Source organism: Zootoca vivipara, chromosome 1 (genome assembly GCF_965207765.1).
Source record: "Zootoca vivipara chromosome 1, rZooViv2.hap1.1, whole genome shotgun sequence".
In the NCBI taxonomy this organism is placed as follows: domain Eukaryota; kingdom Metazoa; phylum Chordata; class Lepidosauria; order Squamata; family Lacertidae; genus Zootoca; species Zootoca vivipara.
Window position 1 is genome coordinate 16,305,164 of NC_142582.1, and position 21,062 is coordinate 16,326,225.

At 42.0% G+C, this 21,062-nt stretch overlaps 1 protein-coding gene across 1 annotated transcript in view; it reads right to left on the reverse strand.

Annotated features, from left to right (window-relative positions):
• Window positions 1-21,062, reverse strand: part of COL3A1 (collagen type III alpha 1 chain) — a 95,778-nt gene that overhangs the window by 29,487 nt on the left and 45,229 nt on the right. The window contains exons 7-22 of the mRNA XM_035135841.3: window positions 20,295-20,348; window positions 18,776-18,829; window positions 17,942-17,995; window positions 16,217-16,270; window positions 14,757-14,810; window positions 13,226-13,270; window positions 11,778-11,831; window positions 9,718-9,762; window positions 7,872-7,925; window positions 6,359-6,457; window positions 4,974-5,018; window positions 4,764-4,862; window positions 2,634-2,687; window positions 2,371-2,478; window positions 1,458-1,511; window positions 1,225-1,323 (exon numbers count right to left, since the gene is read on the reverse strand). Coding sequence (XP_034991732.3) covers window positions 1,225-1,323; window positions 1,458-1,511; window positions 2,371-2,478; window positions 2,634-2,687; window positions 4,764-4,862; window positions 4,974-5,018; window positions 6,359-6,457; window positions 7,872-7,925; window positions 9,718-9,762; window positions 11,778-11,831; window positions 13,226-13,270; window positions 14,757-14,810; window positions 16,217-16,270; window positions 17,942-17,995; window positions 18,776-18,829; window positions 20,295-20,348 — 1,026 coding nt within the window. The remainder of the gene's footprint in view (window positions 1-1,224; window positions 1,324-1,457; window positions 1,512-2,370; window positions 2,479-2,633; window positions 2,688-4,763; window positions 4,863-4,973; window positions 5,019-6,358; window positions 6,458-7,871; window positions 7,926-9,717; window positions 9,763-11,777; window positions 11,832-13,225; window positions 13,271-14,756; window positions 14,811-16,216; window positions 16,271-17,941; window positions 17,996-18,775; window positions 18,830-20,294; window positions 20,349-21,062) is intronic.

Sequence of the window (21,062 nt, forward strand, 5' to 3'; positions counted from 1 at the left end):
CCCCACTGTTACAGCATTAACCTTAAAGACAAGCTTTATTAAGTGGTAGGGCACGTCATTTTAACGGGGTGAAATTTAATTTTTTGCAAATCTCTCTAGTGAAGGGTCTTAAAAATTGGTTTTGGGTGTGAAGAATTCAAATCTGCTATTATTATGGACAACTATTAGCTTGGTAAGTCTACTTTTGGTGCAAAAGCACCCAAACTGCTTTCGGAAAACAAAATAATTTGAATTTTCCCTTCTGCAAATGTAAGGTAATGCTAAATAAATAAATTAAAAATATAACTGCAAGTGCTTGGCAATTATTTTCAACGATTTATACAAATTCTGCTTGCTTAGCAAAACTAAATTTACTTTAACCAAAATTCCTTTTGAATTCCCAAGTCATGTTATAACTTTTTATCACCTCTCATTTTTGGAATTCGAAAGTTGACAAATTCAAGATGTCCTAGTGGTGCAGTCAAGAAACAAGTCCACCATTTCTTCGGTATAATGAAGCGCAGCTCTTTATAAGCATTGACCACTAAGTGCATAGGTGTAAATGGATTCTCAAGGACAAGGACACTGGCAGGGAATTATCTAAATTATCAGCAGAATAAAGTATTGGCATATGAGCTCTTTGTTACTATAGATAGTCATCTCAGCCATCACTAATTTGGAATATATATAATAGTGTGTGTGTGTGTGTGTGTGTGTGTGTGTGTGTGTGTGTGTGTGTGTGTGTGTAAAGGACCCCCTGGAGAGATAAGTCCAGTCAATAGGGTTGCAGCGATCATCTTGTTCTCAGGCTGAGGGAGCTGGCGTTGGTCCACAGACAGATTTCTGGGTCATGTGGCCAGCATGACTAAACCACTTCTGGTGCAACAGGACATTGTGACGGAAACCAGAGCGCACGGAAATGCCATTTACCTTCCTGCTGCAGCGGTACCCTTTTATCTACTTGAGCTGGTATGCTTTTGAACTGTTAGGTTGGCAGAAGCTGGGAGAGAGCAACAGGAGCTCACTGCGTCAAAGAGATTTGAACCGCCAACCTTCTGATCAGCAAGCCCAAAAGGCTCGGTGTTTTATAGCACAGCGCCACCCACATCCATATTTATATCATCTCTATCTATCTATCTATCTATCTATCTATCTATCTATCTATCTCTATCTATCTATCTATCTATCTATCTATCTATCTATCTATCTATCTATCCATCCCATCCAGAAGGTATTTTAACTTACTCTCATTCCTGGAAGACCCGGGCTACCATCACGTCCTGGTTCACCCTGAACGCCTCTTTGTCCTGCAGGACCAGGAGAACCTCGTTCACCAGGCCCACCCTTAAATGATATTGAAACAAATTACAATATAGGATTAGTAACAGATTGTGGAAAAATAAAGTTGTATTGTAATTTGAGGAAAAACAATAAGCATTGTAGAAAGTGAACAGTTTAGCAGGAAGAGAAGAGTATACCTTTTCACCTGGAAGTCCATTACTGCCAGCAGGCCCACGGAAACCTGGAGCACCCTGAAGGAAAAAACCAACAGAAATGTTCATGTTGTGGGTCACTTAATAGCAGAGGAAAAGGATGCATTGATGTATGCTGCATCCCAACCAAGCAGAGAGGTCAAATACATTTTCAATCTTTTATTTGTACAGAGATATCCACATAACAATATATATGTGAGATTATATATGAGATTTAGTCAAAAGAATAACCGTGGGCGACATTTCACTTTGGATGAAAAGTTTATCTGTTGCTGCTCTAGAATTCACGTACACAGGACCTGATCCAGCTGGAAAGTCTAGACTTTGAAGTCATCTTATTTTACTTGTTATTTTGTATTGTATTTACTGTTTCTAATTAGGTTTTGTAGTAATTTTGGATTATGCGGAATGCTTTATCTGAGCAGATGTAGCAACCAAGTAATTTCGTAGTTCCGGCAAGGGGACAATGACAATAAAGTTATCTTAATCTAATGAAAGGACAAGGTCTTTGTACGGAGGAGGTTACAATTGAATGCTACTGACGGTGAAAAGTGCTATAGTTGGGGACCCCACTGCAAATCCACACTGTTTCTAAAAAAAATTTAATTCAGGAATGACAATCCCGTTGGCTTTTTTCTAGTGAAAAACGCTCTTACTCCATTACATTCTCTTGAATTTACCATCTTTTGAATAGTCCCTTAAGTTGGGCAAGGCTAATGTTTCACTGCTTCAGTGGGACTTAGGTTGCAATCCTATCCATACTTAGTTGGAAGTAAGTCCACTGAACTCAGCTGAACTCAATTCTGAGCAGACATGGGTCTGGTTGCACTGTTGGTCACATGAGTCATTTCACAGGTGTCTTTCCCTTTGTCTAAAACCTGATCTGCTGAGTACTTACCCGTTCTCCTGGGCTTCCAGGTATACCATTTGTGCCGGGTTGACCAGGACCCCCTGCCTTGCCTTCTTCCCCTGGAGGACCAGCAGCACCGGGAGTGCCATTTTCACCCTTATAATGAAATACAACAAAACATTATTAACTGGTAAAGCTGGAGGAGTCCCAAAGATAAAATCTCACTACAGCAATGTGTCTTTTGAAACCAATTTGCCATGAGCAGTTCCCCCCATCCAAACCTACTAGGTAATGGGTCGACAAATACTCACTCGTTCACCTCTTGGTCCCGGTTCTCCTTTTCCGCCATTCTTACCAGGTTCACCCTAAAGAGAACATACAACCCTTAAAACTTAACTGAAAGACTTATTAAGCAGCAATTGTTCCAGCAGGTGAAGCACCTCACATTATAAAAACGTAAAGGTAAAGGACCCCTGGATGGTTACGCCCAATCAAAGGAGACTATGTGGTGGGGCGCTCATCTTGCTTTCAGGCTGAGGGAGCTGGCGTTTGTCCGCAGACAGCTTTCCGGGTCATGTGACCAGCAGGACTAAACAGCTTGGAACACTGTGACGGAAACCAGAGTGCATGCAAACACTGTTTACCTTCCCGCCACAGCGGTACCTATTTATCTACTTGCATTGGTGTGCTTTCGATCTGCTATGGGAGCTCACCCTGTCATGGGGATTCGAACCGCCAACCACAGTGCCACCCACATCCCTATACCTCACATTATACTTCCTATAGAATGTGATGTTTCATTGACTTAGACCAAATGAACCACACACACCAGGAGAAAAATTGTGCTGTTCTGTGATTTAGGATCATGTTGTATGCATTCGGTGAAGTGGATTCTGCAGCACTAAAGCTTTTGCCATGACACTCTTTGTCATTTTTCTGCAACAGGGTAGCTGCCCCTGTGGTAAAGATTAACAGCTGTTTCAGACATGTGTGTTCACTGCTTGACTTGCTTGTTTGAATGAGCCAGCAAAGATCAAACACTACAATGACAGCTTTCATAAAATCTCACAGTGGCTTGGACTTAATCATACATAGAGTAGACCCATTGAAATCAATGGGACAGGTTAGTCACAGCTAACTTAAGTCTCATTAATTTCAATGATGCTACTCTAAGCATGATTATGCCTGGATCAAACATGGCTTTTCAATGCGCTTGGGTCACACCCTTAGTGTTGAGTAGGCAAGTGAAGAGCAATCAAGTGAAATCTGCTGCTGAATATTCAGCTTGAGCACAAAGTATTGTCAACAAACATGACCCATTGTCTGCCATGATCTCCCAATAATTCTTACTATTTAGGATGCAAGACACATGGAATTATTCCCAAGCATGACTGAACCCATCCTATAAGTTACACATTTTTATTTGCCGTGCCACTATATCTAGTAAAATATTTTCTTATCTTTAATAATACAATCCCCATTTGTATTATATTGTCAAGGCATGGAGGGTTCTCTCCTCCTGTTGGTAACTTCACATATAAGAATTAATGAGCATCTTATAATTTATAGTCTTTTTTTATTCAATCATGTGGTTGCAAGCAAAAATCCACATCTCTCCACTAGGAGAGCAGTTGGCTACTCTAAATCCTCCCCCTTCCATCCCCTGCAACATCCTGGGCACCAACAGGAAGTTCCTCCTCCACTCTGCATTCTTTGTTCTCTAATACAGACAGACCTCCTAGTTCTTGGGGAGGGTGGGTCCCCCACACTCTCTAATGACATCTCTGCTGGCTGTTCCCTCCCTTCTGTTTCTCTTTCCATTATCTTGTAGCTAGGTAACTCCTGCCAAAGCTGCTCAGTGTCTGTGTCTATCCCTGCCTCTTAAACCGCTGGGAGGACGGGGATGACTGCTCTGCCTGAGGATGCATTCCCCAACCCTATGATTCAGGTTATTCCCGGACATATATCGATAATAACAGCAAAATGTTGGAGACAAGATGTAATAGTTTTCAGGAGGAAACATGGAAAGTTGGAAGCTCAAAAGATAATCCTTCCCAATTAGGTTCAAATCATATCCTTGTGCCTATAAGTACTGTATAGATTGCAGGTGTTGTTTTCTAACATCTATAGCAGGGGGGGCCAGCTCCCAGGAGACTGTGATCTACCCCATTTTGGGGGGTTCAGGTCAAAGTTGTTGAGCTTCTTTTTGGGAGAAGGAAGGCCCTTTTTAGGGGTTCAGGTCAAAGTTGCTGAGCTTTTTTTAGGGGAGCCAAAGCTGTTGAGCTTCTTTGGGGGGAGCCAGTGATCTACCACAAACGTCCAGTGATTTACCGGTAGATCATGATCTCCCTGTTGGACATGCCTGATCTATAGGATTGCAGAAGTTGTTTTCCTGAATCCAATTTTCATGTAAACTTGACAAAGAAGAGCTGGTGACTTACAGCTGGACCTCTTTGTCCAGGGATTCCATTGGTACCCGGGGGGCCAGGAGGACCACGGCCTCCACTCAGTCCAGGAGCACCAGACATGCCAGCAGGACCCTGTGCGTAAAGAAAATGTGCTCAAATTTACAAAGTCCCATGCGATATTGAAAAAAATGGCAGCTCAGACCACAGACACAGACAATGTGGTATGACAGCAGGATTACTTACTGGGGGACCTTTTGCACCAGGACTTCCATCTCTACCTCCAGGACCCTAGAGAGAATAGGTAATAATGTTTAGAAATGAGTGCATGGAAAAAGCTGCGGAAAGTAGATGTAAAATTTACTGCTTGCTATGCTCTGAAAGAAAATTATATGAAAATGCCGTATAGATGGTACTTGGCACCTAACTGATTATCTAAAATGTATAAGAAGGTTCCTAATAATTACTGGAAGTGTAAACAGGTAGATGGTGGGTTTTTTTTTACATATATTTGTGGTGGATTTGCAAGAAAGCGAGGGTATTTTGGGAAATGATACATGATAAGATAAAAAGATGCTTAAAATGAGTCTATTGAAAAAGCCCGAAGTGTTTCTGTCAGGGATTATAGGGGCAGAAATCCCACAAAAAGTGTTAAAAGTTGTTTATGTATGTAACAACAGCAGCTAGGATTCTATATGTGCAGAAATGGAAGGAAAAAGACGTTCCAACTGAAGAAGAATGGATAAGCAAGATGATGGACTATGCAGAACTGGCAAAATTAACAGCAAAATCAAGAGATTCTAATGATGAGTGTTTTATGGAAGAATGGATGCCTTTTTCGGACTATTTAAAGAAATTTTATTGCATGGCGAACTCGTGAGTAGGATTTGAGCTATGAGCAACAGAAGTAATTAGATTATAATACAGTGGAACCTCGGGTTATGAACACCTCGGTTTATGAATTTTCGGTTTATGAACGCTGCGGACCCATCTGGAACGGATTAATTCATTTTCCATTACTTTCAATGGGAAAGTTCACTTCAGTTTATGAACACTTCAGTTTATGAACAGACTTCCGGAACCAATTACACCCATGCTTCAGTTTATGAACATTTCAGTTTAAGTACTCCGCGGACCCGTCTGGAACGGATTAATCCACTTTCCATTACTTTCAATGGGAAAGTTTGCTTCAGTTTATGAACGCTTCAGTTTAAGTACTCCGCGGACTGTCTGGAACGGATTAATCCACTTTCCATTACTTTCAATGGGAAAGTTCGCTTCAGTTTATGAACGCTTCAGTTTATGAACAGACTTCCGGAACCAATTGTGTTCATAAACCGAGGTACCACTGTATTGTGGTTATAACTTGATAGATGGGGTGAAGCAGAAGGGGAGAAACGACAGCTCCATGGAAAACGAGGTTGGAAGCTGACAAAAATAAGAGAAAAGACAAAACTGTGTTTTGATTGTATGAGTTAAAATGTTGAAACTTAATAAAATAGAACTGAAAAAAGAGAATAGGTAATAATGTTGACATTCATGGAAGCAAGCTTTTAAAATGTCTCTATGAAACAGATTGTACTAGGTGAGTAAACCAATGCATGGGTTTATAAAGGGCATATGATACTTACAGCAGGACCGGGACCACCAGGCTGTCCTTGAGGACCAGGTTCTCCTCTTGTTCCAGGAGACCCACTAGAGCCAGGGGGGCCAACAGGGCCAGTTTCACCCTGGAAAGAAGAGAGCAAGCAATCGGTTTAAACAAACAAAACTCAGTAGCCTGATGATTTCATCTTACTTCGCCAAACCTTTTTCAGGCATTCCAAATACGGTATAGGCTATCACAAAACATCCATATATAAAAATTTAAAATATATACAATTATAAACAGCCATGTAAAATATGTAATAATGATGACATAAGTATGAAAACGGAATTTAGATGATCGTTAAAATGTGGATAAAAATGGACTCATGATTTAACGCATAAAGAATGTGAAACTGCACAAGTTAAAGTAAGACTTTAAAAAGGCAGATGAAGGTAGGGTGAAAGTCACATTTCAGTATTTGTATTTTAATGTCAGTTTTACAGAAATGTTTTCTCCCCCTTTTTTATTTCCCAGCTTGTCGTGTTTTATTTTATTTCTTATTTTATTTTTCTACTTCTTGGTGTTCTTTTTTTTACTTTTTACTTTTCTTGTACTTTGAAAGAAATTTATGTATATACAAAGTTAAGAAAAATGTTGTGTATGAGTAATGAATTTGGATACTGCATATGGAAAACTAAATAAAAATTACTGTGGGGGGAAAAATGTAATAATGAGGATTTTCATTGGAGTTTCTTCCGATGGTTTCATTAAGTGAAAGATCACATCAGGGCCTTCTTAAGTATATTTGGTGCCCTGGTGCGATGGATCCCTCCGGCGCCCCCGCCCCGCCCCGTTTCCCAGCGTGGCGGGCAGGCGCAGCTGTGCGGCGCCCCCCTGGTGCCCTGCGCCATCCAGCCTGGTCATAGAGCCAGCCCTGGATCACATCACACGAGGGACATGACAATCAGTTGCTGAATATATTCTTCTTCAGCACAAAGTAATGTCAGCAAATATGTTTGCCATGCTCTCTCAATAATTGTTGCTATTTAGAATGTGAAGGAAAGGGTGCAGGGAATTGTTTTCCAAAAAGGTTAGTGGAAACTAAGGATACATCAACACCAAACACATACATTTTTATTTTATTTTTTACCATTCTGACTCTCCCCACGAGGGGATACTGAAAACCATAATCAATGAGGCACTGAAAATCCTCTTGTAGATATCTACACAGTGCCTTGTTACGTTTGCGTCAATGGAGAAGATTTTAAATGTGGAGCTTGGCCATTCAAATCCACAAGTGTTTCAATTAAAATCACACTGTATGATTTTGGGGGGCAGGGGGAGGAATAACCACTTCACATGCTATTCATAGATAAGAAACACCCCGTTAGTGAAAAACCTAGACCCAAGAGCTATTTTTGATAAAACATCATAACTTCATCTATTTGTGGATTTCAGCAAAACGTCCTTAGGATCGCAGATGAGACATATATGAGATATTCATTGAAAGGCAAACATATAGGATAGAAAGCGGTAGGATAGAATAGGATAGATACCTTAAACCCTGGAGAACCAGGAAATCCTGAAGGTCCAGGAGGGCCTGGGGGACCCTTAAAAAACAGCAGCAACAACAATATTATTATTGGAAGAAAACATGGTATAGGTCATTATTTTTTTAAAAAAGTATTAGATGTGTCATATTCTTATGAGAATAAATAGTTGCTAATGAAAACAACCGAGAGACGATGAACAATGAACAAACAATGAACACGTATGAACAAAATCTTTCCCTTTCTGAATGTGTAACTCTGGAAGGTTACCTTCACCATCACAAGCAGATACTCATTAGATACAAGATACCTGCAGGAAGTGACACATCAAGCACAGAACATGAGCTCAGGTATCCAGCCTAGGGGCTCTCACAAAGCCATAAGCTGCATTTGATCACTGCAAAAAACAGAGGGCCTTCTCTGTAGTCACACCTAGGTTGTGGGACTCCCCACTAAGAGAGGTTCATTTTGTTCATCTCTGATGGACTTCCATCATCTTGTTCGCACAAATTTTTGGTTTCCTAAACAACAACAACAACAACCAACAACAACAACCAACAACAACAACAACTACCAACAACAACAATAACCAACAACAAAAACAACAACTCCCTAGATTTTATATCTATCTTCTATGGCCTGTTCCTTAACTTTCACATTAAAAAAAACTGTGGTCAACATGTTGATGTTGTGTGATTTTAAATATGTTGTAAGTAAATTTGACTATTAATTTTTACTGAAAAAGCAGGATATGGATATAACAACAATATATAAATATTACAGGTCTCAGGAAGCTTGGGTTATGATCACATGAATGGTTATACACTGGTCCTTGCAGTATGCCAGATTAAAACTTGGATTTCATAAGGGCAGATGCTAGCACACATCAGTCTCTTGGCTAAGTCCCACTGCATGTGATGGAATGGAGACTTAGAGCTCATCCAAACTTGCACCTGTCCCATGTCTAGAAAGTATGAGTCTAAGCGGTTTTCTACTTTTCCCACTGCTTTCCCCTGGGAAACCAGCTCTTTAGCAATAAATCAGAGCAAAGTCAGTCTGGAGCAAACATTTGCTCCGATTCAGCAGTAAACATCGGGTTTCCCCAGGGGAAAGTGGCACGGCAAGGGCAAATTGGCCCAGCTGCTCTCATGTGGTGAGGCTTTCACTTCAGCCACAGACTTTGACTCCCAATCGCAGGGAAGACTCTTGTTAAAATCAAGATGGCATGGCGTAAACCCGTTTAAATTCCACTCTGTTCAGTGGACTGAGACATGCCTAACATTGTCTGGGTTTTCTCAGTACATATGGAAACTGTGGTTTTAGATTTTGATCATGAGTCAATAACCTGAGAAGAATTTCAGTCTAAATGCTGTTCAGAGAGACGTGACTAGATAGCTTCATATATTTTTGTTGGATCTCTACCCGTCCCTTCTGTCACTACTTCTCGAGAGTGCACAGGGGGTGAGCTCTCAACTTTTCTTTTCTTTTTAGATTTTTAGATGGAACTTAGCAAGTGTTTGAATAAAACAAGAGACTACTAGGGTGTGGGATGAACATTCGGAAGCAGAAGATACCAGTGCAAATAACAAAAGGACCAGGCATTGTTTTAGTGATGCAGGTTGCCTGGCACTACTGATTCTCTTCAACAAATGTAATATCTGAAACACAATTCATCTGAAGATTTACTTTGGTCATTGCCTTCATTGTGGGAAGCCAGAAGTGCTTTATGTCTTGCTTGCAATTCAGCAGCACTTAATATAATATATGGGCTAGATGTACTCCGAGTTATAAACAGGTCAGCATTTGAATACATGCAGAGTGGCTGATAGCTACACAATGCACAGTTACTTACGGGTTGGCCAGCTGCTCCAGGAGACCCGTCATTACCACGACCGCCCTGCAAATGGAATTAAATACATTAGGAACAAACAAAATCTGACACGGAAAAATATTAATACGTTTCCCTCTTTTAAACAAACAAACATAAGTTTGTAAGGAAAGGAAGAAAACTGCATGTGTGAATTCCTCTCATCGCGAACACTGAACTTGCTCCTCACCAGAAACTTTGGAGTTTCAGGAATTTTATGTGCACATTGGAGCTCTGGGTGATGAATCTGGAACCAATGGGTTTGAGAGGGGAGAAACGAGGGGACAAAATCTTCAAGAAAGGCAGTTTTAAAAATGCCTTTTGAATAATGGCTGCCAAGCACAACAAAGTAAACAAACGTTAGTATGTATAGCAGGGGTGGCCAACTTCCAAGAGACTGTGATCTACTTTCAGAATCAAAATCTGGCAGTGATCTACCCCCATTTTGGGGGGTTCGGCTCAAAGTTGTTGAGCTTTTTCAGGGAGAAGGAAAGGGGGGTGACCAGATTTGGTAACCTTTTTGGGGCTCAGCTAGGGGCACCCATCCACCTCCCTCCCTCTCTTTCTCCCCCACCCCCTCAGCTAGGGGCACCCATCCACCTCTCTCTCTCTCTCTCCCACCCACCTCTCTCTCGCTAGCTGGCTCCCAGTGGCTCAAAGAGACAGGGACAGGGGGGGGGGAATCCCTCTGTGAGTCGCGGCTCCCGCTTTCCTCTCACACGCAAACTCACACACACCCCTCCCTCTCTGCCGGCATGAGGGAGGAGGAGCCGGGGAGCTCTAGGCAGGCAAGAGGGACAGGGAGCAATCCAGCACTTCTGTGCAATGCACTAACACAGTCACACACATACTGGTAAGCTCAGTATTGCTCACAGTTATTGAGCTTTTTTTGTGGGGGAGAGACAAGAGTTCTTGAGGTATTTTTTTAGGGGGAGAGCTCTTTCTTTTCTTTTAGGCTGGCGATCACTAAGGAACCCACAATCTACCCGCGATCTACCAGAAACGTCCTGGGGATCTACCGGTAGATCCCGATCTACCTGTTGGCCATGCCTGATGTATAGTATGGTGAACCAGAGCAGCACACAGAAATGCCGTTTACCTTCCCACTGGAGGTATTTATCTATTTGCACATCTATTATCCCACCTATTTATCTATTTGCACTTTGACATGCTTTCGAACTGCTAGGTTGGCAGGAGCAGGGACAGAGCAACGGGAGCTCACCCCGTCACAGGGATTTGAACCGCCGACCTTCTGATCAGCAAGCCCTAGGCTCTGTGGTTTAACCCACAGTGCCACCTGCGTCCCAGAATCCTGGCATGGGGGGGGGGGAATAAATCGATTCTTACTACAAGCACTGGGGATATACTTGGAAAATAAAAAAACACAGAATTTGGGGGCATCAGTGCCAAAGGAGTGGAGGATATACAGTATAAATAGTTCACCACTCCTGACAGTCAGTCACCAGGCCTCCAATAAAGCATGGAGGATGCAATCCTATCTAGGATTGCAATAATAATAATAATAATAATAATAATAATAATAATAATAATAATAATGTTGTTTTTAATATACTTATTGATTTTAAAATGTCATCAATAAGCATATTAACAACAACAACAACAACAACAACAACAACAACAACAACAACAGCAACAACAATCACAGACAAATCTCTGCACAGAACATGTAGAGATTCACTGTATATTCACTGGGCATATTCACTGGTCTTGTCTGCACACCCTCCCCAGTTTAGCCCCCAATCCCAATATTTTTCTTGAGCTTCTGCAATCCTTGGGGTTTCTTCTCAGCCTGCCAAAACCTCCCTCTTCTGCATGGATGGTAGTTTTGTAACATACAGAGCCTTTCTCCAAACACACTCATTGTCGTCTCCTTTTGTACAGAGCACACAAGAAAACCAGAGGTAACCATGAGAAAATTCTGTCTCTGCATGTTACCTTCCAGGATTCTTGAGACCTACTGTAGATGCCTTGCCTGAAGGACTGAAAAACAGATGTCAATGTGAAGTTTTGGTTCAGTAACTTACAGCACTTCCTGGAGCTCCCGGTCTTCCTCTTTCGCCAGGCTGACCTCTTGGACCCTAATGAACATATATGACATTCTGTTAAGGAATGGCAATCAAACACATTTTGTTTAAAAGTATTCGTCACTGACTGGATAGCTGGGAAACCTACGGTATATCAAAGAAACACCATCAACGACTCTTTAAGATTTTGGACCCATAGTCAGACTATTTTGATCATGTGTCTTGGGATTCACTGCCCATAGAAGCTGGTGTGGCTTGGAGGAGGCAGTGTCTATTTAGGAGGACACCATCTCCACAGTTCAATCCTTCCATCATTTTATGAAATAAAATAAAAGATAAAGGACCCCTAGACGGTTAAGTCTAGTCAAAGGCAACTATGGGGTTGTGGCACTCATCTCGCTTTCAGGCTGAGGGAGCCAGTGTTTGTCTACAGACAGCTTTATAGGTCATGTGGCCAACAGGACTAAACCGCTTCTGGCACAATGGGACACTGCGACGGAAACCAGAGTGCATGGAAACATTGTTTACCTTCCCACCACAGCGGTACCTATTTATCTACTTGCACTGGTAGGCTTTCGAATTGCTAGGTTGGCAGGAGCTGGGACAGAGCAACGGGAGCTCACTCCGTCGTGCGGATTCAAACCGCCGACCTTCTGATTGGCACGCCCAAAAGGCCCAGGGGTTTAGACCACAGTGCCACCCGCATTATTTTATATACCTACCAGCTCTATGTATACTTAGCTGCTAAGGGATAATTGATCTTGTGTAGTAGGAAGCCCTTTTTTGGACAACAGAAATGGATAACAGCATGGAATCTTCTCAAAAGGGAACAAATGAAAAATCGACTAGCAGGTGGTAGTATATATTACTGGTTGTTAAACAACTCCACAGGCTACTAGCTCAATTCTGCAGGCTATTCAAAAGGGAAGTGCTTATCTTTGAAACCCTATACAGCTTGAATTGGAGAGTGATCCTTGAAGGAACACCCTGCCTCCATAATAGCCTGTCATAAACTGATATCGCAATCATCAGAGGTGCTCTATTTGATACCCCCATCTTTTGAAGTGAGGCAGGTGACTTTCTCAGCTGTGGAATTCCATTTACGAATCTTCCCCCATTTACGGCTTCTACTTTGCTATCTTTTTGAGCCAGAGGAAAACAAAACTGTTTCAATTTTCCAGGTTTTTAACTGCTCCTATGTGATTCTTCTATATCTATTATACTTGTTTTATTTACATTTTTTAAAAATAATAATAATAATAATAATAATAATAATAATAATAATAATGGTCATCTTAATATTTTGCCTTGGTTTTCCTGTGTGGGCTGCCCTGGAAATATTCATATCAAAGGGCACAATGCACATACATTTAATCCAATAGCTGAATGTTCCGTCAAGTATTTATTTTGAGACTTCCTACTCAATTGTTTGGAAATAAACAAATTACCATTGGTCCGGGGGATCCATTTTCTCCAGGAAGACCATTCTCACCCTATTTAATAAAGAAAACACCGGATAAATATACAGCATATATTGTTTCATATTTTAGCTGGTATGTCTTGAAAACTGTTTCCCCCCTCCTTTTTTGTGAATCATTAAATGTTTTACCCTGATCCAGCAAGGACAATAAGTTCATGGAAGCAGGCTATTATATCAGGATCAGACCCTCATATGTAAAATAAAAATAAAAATGCAATACATAGGTCAAATCTGCCTACACCGTGATAGCCAAACGTAGGCCTCCAGCTGTTTTGGGACTTCAATTCCCGTAATCCCTGGCCACTGGTCCTGTTAGCTAGGAATGATGGGAGTTGTAGTCCCAAAACAACTGGAGGCCCAAGTTTGGCCATCACTGGTCTACACTATCCTGGCTGGATTGGGCCATAGGAGAGATTGATCATTTGCTTGGGAAGTAAGTATTGACGTCTTATTTCCTTTCTTCACCCCCACAACAATTGATCAACATCGCCAAAGATGACTGGGTGAGCATGTAAAGAGGTCTTTGTGTGTTGTAGAGTTTCGGCAGGCCTTTGCTGAACACAGGGATCTCTGGAATTAGAACCTTGTGTGAAATGGTAAATATTTCCCTATTCTTCTTAAATTAATTGTGTGAAGGGGGTTGCAAAAATAATATAATTAGACAAATACTATGGTGCGATCCTATACAGGTTTACTCGGCCTCAGAATGAAGAAAGCGCCACTGATTTCGGCATGGCTTGCTTTTAGATAGGGACGGTAGAACCTGTCAGTCTCAAGTTTTCTCTCAGTTTCTCATTTTTCCATTCTTAAGTTCAAGTTCACACATTTTGACATCGATTTGAGAAATATATATGTAGTCCTTGTGAAAATTCGTAGGCACATTTCTCACAATGTACATCATTTCAACTGTAGTTTTGCCTAATGTACACATTTTTGGCAAGCAATTTCCCCCTCATACGAGGCATTTTTGTATGTGGTTTTTATTAATAGAATGCATTAATTAATAGAATGTGCACTTTCCTGCAACATTAGACATTTTGTATACCTTTTATGCCAGAGAAGTGCAAAATTCAGAAAGCTCCACAGGACAACCGTATATATTGTATCTTGTGAACCAAACTGAATTTGTCATCCATCCCTACTCCCAGGTAAGGGTATATAAGATTGCCGCCCTAAACTCTATTCAGGCATTGCTAATTCTATTCATGGAACTGGCGTGGGGCTGTGGCATGCTACTCTCACTCCAACTTTGCATTTGGCAGAACCCACTTACAGTCCCCCCTGTGTTTGGGAAACCTTATTGTACAAGTAGAGAAGGCTGGACGATTGTTTAGCTAAATGCACTTAAAAATCCCTTATTCAGGATAATCCACTCTTTCAACCAAACCAAGCATGCAGCCTCATAATACAGCTTAATGGCCCCTTCAGACATACATTTAAAACAATCCCTAATTTGGTAGAAGCTGTTCTGTACAGTATGTAGAATAAACATATTTTACCTTCAGACCAGGAGCACCTGAATCACCTTTGGCACCATCTCTTCCATCAAATCCCTTTGTGAAAGGAAATAAATATATTAGCACATCTCTTTGGAAAATGCCATTCTCTCCCCCCCCCCCCATTTTGATAAACAAAAGAGTTTGCTCTGTTCATTTTCCCCTACATCCAGTGCTTTCCCCCCCTCTGGGGGGACGTGGGGGTACGCATACCCCTAAACATTTTGTGAATCTTTGTACTTTTGTCCATTTACTGTATTTATTTTCCCAATTTGAGCTATAAAATGGTTATATTCTTGAGTCAAAATGAGAGTAACCCCTAAACTTTTTTTTTATTTAAAAAAGCTCTGCCTGCATCTGAGTAGAGATGCATGAATAGAAATTATTTACCTAAACTATGGTCAAAGAAACTTCAGGGAGGGTTTTTTTAAAAAAAAAAATTCACAGAATTTCTATTTATTATTTATCCTACAGGGGGAGGAAACATTATTCAACAGTTTCTCAAGTAGAAGCAACAGCAATTGTGTTGCCAGTCTGAACACCATTTTGGATTCTCCAACCAGGAGAGGGAAACAGCATTGTGGGAGGGAAATAAAAAAGGTAAAGGTACCACGGACCATTAGGTCCAGTCGTGGACGATTCTGGGGTTGTGGTGCTCATCTCGCTTTACTGTCCGAGGGAGCCGGCGTACAGCTTCCAGGTCATGTGGCCAGCATGACTAAGCCGCTTCTGGAGAACCAGAGCAGCGCACAGAAACACCGTTTACCTTTCCGTCGGAGCGGTACGTATTTATCTACTTGCACTTTGACGTGCTTTCGGACTGCTAGGTGGGCAGGAGCTGGGACTGAACAGTGGGAGCTCACCCCGTCACGGGGATTTGAACCGCCGACCTTCTGATCGGCTAGCCCTAGGCTCAGTGGTTTAGACCACAGCACCACCCGCGTTCCTATGGGAGGGAAATAGCAGCCACCAGATTAAAATAATAGAAAACAAAAATAAAGGAGAATCTTCAGGGGAAATTCTGAAAATCTGTTCTCAATGCCAGAGAAAAGGTAACCCCAGGAATGCAAAATCCAAGGAAATGGGCCTGCATATCTCAAAAGCCAATCTATAGAGAAAAAAGAATTCTCCATACAAATTGCCCAGACACAGCAGTGCCAATGAAAAATTGTACTCATATCAGAATATTTCTACTTTTCACTGACTCTGCCAGTGAATACTTGCTAAAAACAACCGGACCCCAAGCCAACAAAAGCTAATTGCAGTTACCTTATCCTGCCTAAAGTAACTGGTTGAATTGGGGCCCTGGTCTTTTGGGCTTCAGCGCGTTTAGCTCAGAAAAGTGTTTGAGTGAACAAACATCCCATTGGCTTGAGTAAGATTCTGCTATATACAAGAACTGGGAGAATTACCGCTTGTTGATATGCCTTCTACTATGCATTGGCTGAAGTTAAAATACTTACTCGGTGACCTTTCATTCCAGGCATGCCAGGCATGCCAGGGGGACCTTTGTGACCCTAAATATAAATGAGAGGTAGTAGAAAAAGAATCAATGAAGGTGCATGTTAAATGGAGATCATTTTATATAAAAGAGTTTTTATTGCATTCTCAGTTCAATGGCTCCCCGGTTGTTTCTGAACTACAATTCCCATCAGCCCCAGCAAGCAAAGGATGATGGGAGTTGTCATTTAGCAACATCTGGAGGGCCAAAGGTTTCCCAAATGTGACTTAGGGCGATCCCCAAATAAGTCATACTCGGAGTAAATCCACTGATTTCACTGGGTTTGTTCTAAGCATGGCTGATTCTGGGTATGACTCACTTCAAAATAAACAGACAAACAAACAAACCTCCAATCACATTGTTATTTGAAGTTCCCATATTCTGTAGAAGTGAAGGCCTGAATTTGTCAATAAGGCTTGGAACCAATAGTTTCAATGCATACCACATATTTAGTGGTCAGCACTGGTCAACTCCCAAGACTCCAATGAGCGTTTCCCAACCATTGAGTGGAGAGTACTATTCCAACAGTAAGGGGACCTGATCCTCGCCCTACTGCCATGCCACCCCTACTTACTTGCTGTATAACCATAAAGTAATGGCCTGATTTCACCTAACACCTGTGGTCTCATGTGCCTCGTTCCCATGGCATCCGAGAGCCACATTTCTACAACTGCTGCACAACATGACACTGTGGAAATACTATCCAAATTGGGAAGTGGGGTTCCCCTCCCCATCAGGACAATCCTGAAATGCATGGCTTCCAGCAGGGAGTTCAAACAACCCCACTGAACTAATGTGTGGGGCAGTTTCAGGGGTGTGTGGGCTTAGTCTTGTCACTACTGGCAGGCAGCGTGGTTACGTACCCTGCTACCTGCATATCTGGCCAGTGTTTGGATGTGCCTGATGTGCCACGTTTTATGTACAGGGAAATAGCTCCTCCATGCAAGGGAGATCCTGAGCAACTCTATATGTTTGGGTGTCAGGATGCTGTCAGCAGCTTCCGGCTGGTTTCCCAGGAAAGTATAAAGACAAGGGAAGGTTTCTTACTGTCCTTTTTTAGTCAATATTTACAGAGAGAGGCTATAGAACCCAGTCTCTTAGAAAATGGCGCTGCCCTGAGTGAATCTCCACCCCCCCATCTCTCCTACTTCCTCATTCGTCATCACCACCACCTCCTCTATGGGTGCCCTCTCTCTTTGAGCTCTTTGCTCTCCTACTTTTAAGGCTCACCAGGTTCTGGGAGATGAGGGGTCTGGAAGGCTTTCTAAAGACTGCCGTTCCAGTCCTGCCTCCTCCTCCTCCCATGATTTCCCAACTTTCCCCCTCATCTGCCTCTGAGCTGTGACCTCCCGCAACCCCCTGTTGTAAATCTAAACTGTCTTACTCTTCTTCCTCCCTGGAAGGGTCAGGCTGGGGAGGCGGTCTCCACCATTCCTCCTCTTCCCAGTCCCTGATATTGGATAATTTCAAGAGAAGAGCCCCTTCACACCCTCACTTAACAGGCACTTAACATGGATGTTGCACATGTCAGTGGCCAGAACACGACTACTTTCAAAAACATGACGGCACATAACAGAACTGCCCACCACTTCAACACTGTCCTCAGCCACATTCTGGTTGGACCACATTTCCAGTACCACCCATATTTATACACAAAACCAAGAAAATATTTTTTCCCCTTCCTTACAGGAGTACCAGGTAATCCACGTTCACCGGTTCTGCCGGGTCTTCCAGATTCTCCCTAAAGAGAAATAATAATAATAATAATAATAATAATAATAATAATAATGCATTTCTCTTGCTATATTGTCTCAGTAAATTCTTAATAAGAGTTCAAAAGAAGGACCAGACCTACAACAGGAAAATCACTGCTGTGAACTGCATTCCTTTAGGAGAAGAACAATAATGCCTTGTTGACTTTAATTGACCTATTCTCAATTTGCTGTGCAAGATAATGAACAGCCTGCCCCGGGTCTTCGAATGTGTACTTACTAGGTGTGTAAACAATGGAAGGGCTACCTGGCACAACCCTCTGGCTTTGACCTCAACAAGAAGGGCTGGCCCACCTATGAGGCATGGCGAGGCAATCGCCTCAGGGTGGCCAGCTCTGGACAGCTGGGAGGGGTGGCCATTTTGGCCTCTGTGGAGCACACTGTTTGCCATCTGCTGCTCTTGTCAGCTGCCACTGCCTCCTCCTCTGCTGCATGCCCACCCACCCTCACAACCCACACGGCAAAATGTGCTCGACTTTCCCGGTCAACAAGCATGGTTGGACAAGAGGAACCAGGGACTTAGGCTAGTGGATGGCAAATCAGCATTCATAGTGTTTGAAGTCTCTTTCATCGATCTTTGAGCAAAACAGGAAATGGGGGACACCTTGTATCAAGAGAAGTGCTTTTGTCCCTGTACAATCCACTTTGGATTCAAACCAATATGGTGGAATTGCCTAGAAGAAAAGGACTTTCCTTAGATAGCCTTATGTATTATTATATGCTTAATGTTAACTATGAACTTAACTTACATCTTTTCCGGCAGGGCCAGGTGGACCAATATTTCCAGGTGGACCAGCAGGGCCCTGAAAAACAGAAGCAATATATGGTAGTCTACAGAAATGATATCCAGTGGAAATCAGATTATGTGAGTTCTGAGAGAAAGAGAACTCTGCAATCAACAGAGAATATCTAGTCCCTATTTAGTTCAAGCACATGATGTTGGAATCCAAACTGATTTTCCCTACTTTGCTGCAACTGTTTACAACCTTCCATGATGGCATCTCTGTGGAACAGTATGATGGAGTCTGTAGTCATTATGGCTATTGAGAAACTGGTGCCCAAAATATGGCGGCTGTGAATCTATCCACAATGAATTTGTGCGGTGATGTCAATTATATGGCAGCTGTTGCTTGTTAATTTCATGGCTGAATGTTTCTTGTTATTGTCCCTTCCACCACGTGGTGAAATCTAGGATTTCAGAAGTCTTGCAAAACATTATGCAGGACATTGTTTTATTAATCTATATTCTCAGGCTTTGGCTGGAGACAAATTCACTTTTGTGAGTCCAATTAGCATGAACATGATTCTCAGACCTGGTCATGGTTTTGTAGTTCAGTTTATCTAAAAAATATTAAGTCAGGTGACAATTTGTCCCTTTAATGCTTTTTAAAGTTTAAAAAGCAAAAACAAATAAATATTGTTTGGGGTTTTTTTAAAAAAAGTCAACTTGATACTATCTTTAAAATTATGATCCCAGAAAAGCTATATGTCCATGAGCACAGCTGGAATTTTCAAAATAAGTTCTTATCAAAACATTTATTTGGCACTTTTGCCTCAGCGGATTAAAGGTGCAATCCTATTACCTCAGCAAGGGCATCCTAGGGACCATAAGAATACTGAATGCATCTTTCCAACATCTGAGACAAAATTCTTAGCATTGGAGAGTGACATCAGAGCCTCCTTTTCTGCTGCTCTGGCAGAGCTCTGATGTCCATATGGCATATAATATATATATATATTTTTAAAAATGGGGTAATGTCAGAGGCATTCTAGGCATGTGCCTGCGAGAGGCTTGGATCTGAAGGATCGAAGCTGTCATGCTCCCCTGACAAATCCAGAAACCAGGGACAAATTTAGTCACACGGTTGACTAAATCTCTTCCTCCATTTTCTCCAATGTTCTCCAATGGGTAGGGAAGCATCTTTGAGAAGTAAAAATGCTCAAAGCCTCCAAAAATGGATAGAAGAATTCCAGATGCTCATCTGCCCTCACTTTCACCTTCCAATCAGAGTGTAGGATAAGGCGGTATTCTCCCCAATGCTTTAGGGTTGCACCTTAAACAGTCCAAGAGACAAGGTTCTTTTCAAATGTGCCTGCGTGCCTCAGGTAAGCGCTTCCACAATTCCACAAAATTTGCATTACTTGTGTTCTTCCAGATATCGTAGAAATCTCCTGCTAATGAATGCTGGAAGGATTTAATCTACATTTCCACACAGCATGATCACTTACCAAAATTAAGTTTTGAGGCCAATGTACACTGATACTTACCGGAGCACCGGCTTGCCCAGGTTCACCAGGGGGGCCTTGGTATCCATGGGGTCCCTATTAGGCAAGACAAATCGCACACCTTAGGAATCATGGGTTGCTTTTTTTTCTTTTTAGTCGGCTCATTAAATGTTGCAATCACAAATTCCAAATTCCTGAGACATTAAGAGGGAGTCGAGGAGAATGAATTCCTTCGACACCATCAAACAGATTCCATTGCGGAGCATGCAATAATTTGTGCTATCTGCATATTTTATTTATTTTTTTTAAAAAAATGGCTCAGTTTGGCACAACGCTAAAACCATAGTTTAATTCTGTGAGAGTGAGCCTCAGTTCTCCCTCCACTCTCCCCCTTTGGTATGCAACAGGAGAGATAATAGCAATACACTTTTGCTTATAGACCATGGGTAGGCAACCTAAGGCCCGTGGGCCGGATGCGGCCCAATCGCCTTCTCAATCCGACCCGCAGATGGTCCGGGAATCAGCGTGTTTTTACATGAGTAGAATGTGTCCTTTTATTTAAAATGCATCTGTGGGGCATAGGAATTTGTTCACCCCCCCCAAAAGAAATATAGTCCTGTCCCCCACAAGGTCTGAGGGACAGTGGACCGGCCACCTGCTGAAAATATTTGCTGACCCCTGTTATAGACTAACCAGAGTTCCCTGTCATGCTCAAACTTGGAGAATTCTGGTTAATTAAAAAAAATGATGGGTTGATCCTAGCTTGTTTAAACAAACCAGAGTCCTTGGAGATTGCATGAAATAGAGAAC